Source organism: Dreissena polymorpha, chromosome 1 (assembly GCF_020536995.1).
Source record: "Dreissena polymorpha isolate Duluth1 chromosome 1, UMN_Dpol_1.0, whole genome shotgun sequence".
In the NCBI taxonomy this organism is placed as follows: Eukaryota; Metazoa; Mollusca; class Bivalvia; order Myida; family Dreissenidae; genus Dreissena; species Dreissena polymorpha.
The window spans coordinates 50,653,611-50,659,308 of record NC_068355.1 but is presented as its reverse complement, the minus strand read 5'-3'; the positions used below and the strand labels follow the sequence as shown (position 1 = coordinate 50,659,308).

Genomic DNA, 5,698 nt, shown 5'->3' with positions numbered 1-5,698 from the left:
AATTTTTGTGTGCCGATCCTAAACTCTTGTTTGTTATTTAACTTAATTAAGTAGAGGTTTTGTACGGATTTGCTAAATTCAAATGTAATATTCAGTTTTCTATCATTTGTATGTCTATCATAATCGCTAAAATTCGTTTTATATATTTACAAAACAAAACCTGAACAAAATATGTTAAATTAAATGTCTTCTTGTCATTTGCATATTCTTATTAAAATTGTTAATATCCAAAAAAACACTAATGAATGAAAAACCTTTAGCCGACCTGTTTTGGCGTTGTAAGTAGAAACACATGAAATTTCTTTTTGGCCTAAATAGACCAAATAATTCAGCGTAAATATTATACAAAGTGTTGTTGATGGGTTGTGGATACAGTGTCAACAACAGCAATTCATAATTTCATTTTCATCAGTCGTTAATGAATTCGGGTGTAGACTTTCAACTTATTTTTTTAATTATTGGGAATTTGAAACGGACTTCGGATTAAATGTCCCAAGCGATTGGTATATTAAATATTGGTATAAATATTCGGTGCGATTACAAAGTAATTGCATAACTAAAATGGCGTGAAATATTACTTTCACATTAAAAGATAACACATCATTTATATAAAACGGTTTCGTGCGTACTCGTAATATGCTTGTAATAAACGAGTACACACTCGTCAAGTATTATTTTTATTCTAATACACAGACATTTATAGACACGAGGCCTCCAAGCGCAGGAAATATGCTGGATTGTGAAGTTATGTGCTTTTGTTTACTACTGCACATGTGAACTCCATGATTGGTCAACTTGTTATTGCTTGAACATATATCTACTCAGGTGTACTGCTTCCAATTATGAGACCTGGTTGATGTTGGATATCTCGCGTTTAGCGGTTGAACTACCTTTTTGAACAAAATATCGTGAGCATTTTATTTGTGATTTTCCAAAGCGCACGCGTTACAGACCACGGATCCGTCAATGCTTCCAGGGCATATGATTGATAACACATGATTGACAGACTAGTCCCACCAATGATCATCCAAACGAAGTTCGTATCACCATGACCTTAGTAGGTCTGACAATGCCAAAATCACAAGAGATGCTTACTATATGAAGTCGAGTCATAAAGTTGTATCTAGGTTATCATTTGGTTTTTGAACTGGTAAATTGTTTGTACGAGCGTTGAAATATAGATCCATAACTACGAATAATGATATGCTTTAAGAATTTGTATATTGAACGTAATTGCTACCTTCGGCTTCATAGGTTATGCCATGTAGCTAACTCACAAACGAGCCGTGTTGTTAATAAGGGCGTTATTATTGCAACTGTTTTGATTAAATTTATCGTGAAGTCTGAACGCATATTGTTTTCCAAACCATGTTGTTGTGCGCGTACTGTGGAAACTGAATGTATAATTGTGTTTTTTAATTATATTTATCCTATTCTATTTTCTTGACAGATGCAAACCCAGTTTACATATATGAATTTGAAAGATACCTAGACCCGTTGGTCATTGTTTACCTGCAAGTCGTGAAGCGTTAACTTTATCTTAAATATCATTAAAACCATCACTGCTTGTTAAGTCGTTGAATTTCTTACGCGATGTCAATTAATGTTTACACTTCTTAAAAGACGTCTATAACAAGAATGAGTAAACAATTTGTGATACGCTGCAAGTGTTATTCATGTGCGATTTGTCTGCTGTATGCTTCATTCATTCGACGACTATGAATACAAGAATTTTGATTATACTAATATTTTTGCAATTAAAAAGAAGACGAAATATATATATATGATATATTCGTACTAATAAGAACAAATGATCGCCGCAAATAAAATAATGAGTATTGCGAAGATAGCATAAACAAAACGAAAATACTCTATGTAAATAATAATATATAAATAACCGTTTGTGGTCAAACTAATTACATATAACTGCAATTAGTATCATCTTTAACCATACGTGTAAGAATATGTTGTTATTTCTGGATTTATTGACATAGTGGCAAATTTCTATGATAAACGTTTGATGCATTTGTAGCGAGAGTGAAGATTAAATATACATTTAATCTTTGTCCCATATATTTGACCAAGCTGTGTTCAAAACACACACATTACAGAAACTTCAGTGTGACTATATCCGGTAGATCCGCATTTAAGTATTGCAAACGGAGTAAAATTATTTTTGATAATTTATATTTCAGAACGCTGAATTCATTAAATATATTTTTATTTAAAAATATAACATGTACCACACAATAATACACTTTTTACAAGAATAATGTTGTTAACAAAAAAGATTGGTGTTCATGCGATTTTCAACGCTTGTTTTGTGGCTTTTATTGAGTCATATCAGATGTTGCCAACCACATAATGCGCATGATTAAACAATCCTGCTCAGGTAGGGCAAAACAACACGATTAAACATTGAAGTAAACGTTATCACTTGATTTATAAACGTGACACTAAAATTGATTTTGTACTTTTCCTCCACACATATATTCTCATCTGCGACAATTAAATTCACATGCCATACCAGTCAACAGTTATTTCAAAATTCGCGATCATTACCCCTGTAGTAAGCAGAGCAATAGAATGTATACGCGAACGGTTCTGTTGCGTTCTTTGCGGCACACTCCGCAAGATCCGTGCCTTCGAAGAAATCAGGACCGTTTCTTCCTGGCATAAGTTCCGGGGCAATAAAAGAGCCTTCAATATCCGTGTTGCCGAACTTTTGATCGCAAAATGATCCACTGCATGATCCCCAACAATAGAACGCTGGTGTTTCTGTGACATTGTTGGTGAAATTATCGAAGTACTGTACCGTTGGAATATTGATATTCAAATAGACAGTTGTGTTCTCTAGCCCTTCACTGCATCGGTACTGGATACATGCATAATAGAAATCCTGTACACCGTTGTTGGCCTTCTGGATGGTAGTGGAGTACGTGTAGTAGAAATTAGATCCCGCAGAAGACCAGGCGCTTGTGGCAGTAAAACCAGGCATGCTTGGTAGACCATCGATTGTCGCCGAGAAATTGTAGCCTGCGGTAAAATTGACTCTCGCGGTACACAGTTCAGTACCGTTTGTTACTGGCTCGTAAGCCGGCAGGCTTGGTTTGATAAAATGGAAGGCTGGTTGATCGATGGTCGAGTTCTGACATGTTGATAGATCTTCGTAGAACCCACCAGTTGGATTTGAAATGAAATTGACGAAAACTTCCTTTTGATTCGAAAGGACATCGTACTGTATAGTTAAGTGAGCAACTTCAATAGCTGAAGAGTAGGAAGACAAATATTTTGGTCTTAAGTCCGTCGTAACCGGAATAGAGCCTCCGCCGATAGAAACTGTTTCCGTTGATTTGAGACTAATAAGTCCGATCAGAACATTGGTTGGATTAGCTGGATTAAAATCAATACATCGAACCTCAAAGCACGTGTTATCAAGATCGCTTGTATACGGGAAGTAGAGTCTCAGCCTTTCGTTGTTTGGTGTATAGGCAACGACCCCTGGAGTGAAAGTTGCCGGGTTGGCAGCGTCCGCTGGATTTTCATAAAAGACCCTCGCCTTGAAATAGCACCTGGGGACCCCAGGGATCTTGTCGATATTATACCAGTTTCCGGTATTGATCTGTGTCAGCAAATCATCCGTCAGACCTATCTGTCGTTTTCGACGATTAACCTTTGTTGTTGGGGCCAAGGTCCATCGTCCGGTAGCATCATCCAGCAACCAAAGCGCCATACCCTGTCTCACCCTAAATACGACTTGGCCGCTCAATGGATCGCCTGACTGTGTCCTTAAATCGACCTTGAGGATTCCGTCAGAAAGGAGCGGTTCACCGTCACTTGTAAGGAACTGTCCGATTTCATCCGTAAACGTGTCATTAACGTTAGGTGCCGTAATGCTGATCTTCACATCCTGACTGTACGGATAACCTCTGATATCCGTGATGGAATTAGCTTTAATAACAAGCTGAGCGACGCCTTGTCCAGCATCACGGGGGTTCCCCGAAATAGAAAGAGTGTTGTCTACTTTGGGATCAACAGTGACCGATGGAGCCGCTTTGATCATTTTGATTTCTACATCCAGGGTACCTCTGTATGTCTCAGGGAGATCAACTATTTTCACAGTAACTACGTAGCCTCCTGATGGATCGGTGACCTGTATCACAACCTGCGTTGTTGCAGCTATTTGGGCAGTAAATATGCCCAGGTCGTTGGTAGCATCAATGCCATTCGTATTTATACTGACAGTCATACCAGAAAGTGGTGCTAATGTCGAGAAGTCCTTCACTGTTCCGACAACGATAATACCAGTATCTTTACAGCACGTGCAGCCGGTAACGTACGACACTTCCTTAGTTCCAAACAAGCCGCATTCAGCTTTGCGTTTTTCTACCACGGGACATATTATTCCATCATCGGGGCAAGTTTTATGGCGAAATATGTTTAATCGACATGTTCCCGTCGGACAGGTTCCTACGTCATAGGCGCACGTGCCTACCAGGGTTCGGTTCGCTGGGATTCTCTCCGATTTGTATACTGCAAAGCATGATCATAAACATCTTTATAAAAAAACTACATTAAATTAATGTTGCATGTGCAGATATATCAATAAGTTCTCATATCTTTATTGTCAATTCGTCTGCTCATTAATTCAAGAACTGGATTCATAAAAATAAGTACATTTGCAGCAATTAAATTACTGTAATGTTATAGATTGAACGTACCTTCTGACTGCGGCTGTTTGAATTTCTTGTCACATAGCGGCACTGAAATTTAAAAAATAAATATAATTGGTTACAATTATTTCGTCACATATGGAAATACGTTATAAACTATGTTGAAATAATTAAATCTGTGTCAATCTGTAAGATAGTGGAAAACTTGTTGTCTTAAGAACAAAAGCGCAATAATGTTGTTTATTGTGTTCATATATGCTTTTACATACATGTAAAATAATATTGTGGAGTTTGGACATTTTTTATGCAATGTATGGACATACCGCTCGGGCATTGCCGACAACATTTTCCTGTAGGGATGAATGAGTCGCTGCAGTCAACTTCAGCACATTTCACGGATCGACATTTGTCTGCAAGTATACATGTAAACGTGTTCAATGCTCCGGTCGAGTTCATAACAATCGCCGTGTAATACATTCTGTAAGTTCCACAAAAGTAGTTTTAAAGTTTGTTATTGCTTTGATTTACTTGAATAATGAACATAATTTACAAAATATATTAAAAATATAGATATACAAATATATTCAAGAAGAAGTAGTATATATACGTCAAAAATCACATACTAATTATAGCAATAATAGGTTTATCAGTGAAGTTGTCCCTAATAACACGTATTTGAACCACCAATTACCGGTACGACCGCATCCATCGATAAGGGCTGCCAATCCAATTATCAGCAACACCGTTGCTACGCTTGAACCAATCTGAAAATAAGTTTCCTTAATTATTTTATGACATAATTGTGTTATGGCCAAGTTTGTTTTGTCGTTGTAAATCTAATGTTTTGAATTCTTATATATATATATATATATATATATATATATATATATATATATATATATATATATATATATATATATATATATATATATATATATACGACGGATTTATTGTTTTAAACTGTTGCCCATATTTAAGATTGAAAACACATCTCATAAAAGTTCAACAGGACATTAAAATCCATG

The 5,698-nt window shown here is 36.4% G+C and overlaps 1 protein-coding gene across 1 annotated transcript in view; it reads right to left on the bottom strand.

The window, feature by feature from the left end:
- Positions 1–2,204: 2,204 nt before the first annotated feature.
- Positions 2,205–5,698, bottom strand: part of LOC127880223 (uncharacterized) — a 3,827-nt gene continuing 333 nt past the window's right edge. Inside the window, exons 2-5 of the mRNA XM_052427513.1 lie at positions 5,365–5,437; positions 4,997–5,083; positions 4,722–4,763; positions 2,205–4,533 (exon numbers count right to left, since the gene is read on the bottom strand). Coding sequence (XP_052283473.1) covers positions 2,543–4,533; positions 4,722–4,763; positions 4,997–5,083; positions 5,365–5,437 — 2,193 coding nt within the window. The 3' untranslated portion in view covers positions 2,205–2,542. The remainder of the gene's footprint in view (positions 4,534–4,721; positions 4,764–4,996; positions 5,084–5,364; positions 5,438–5,698) is intronic.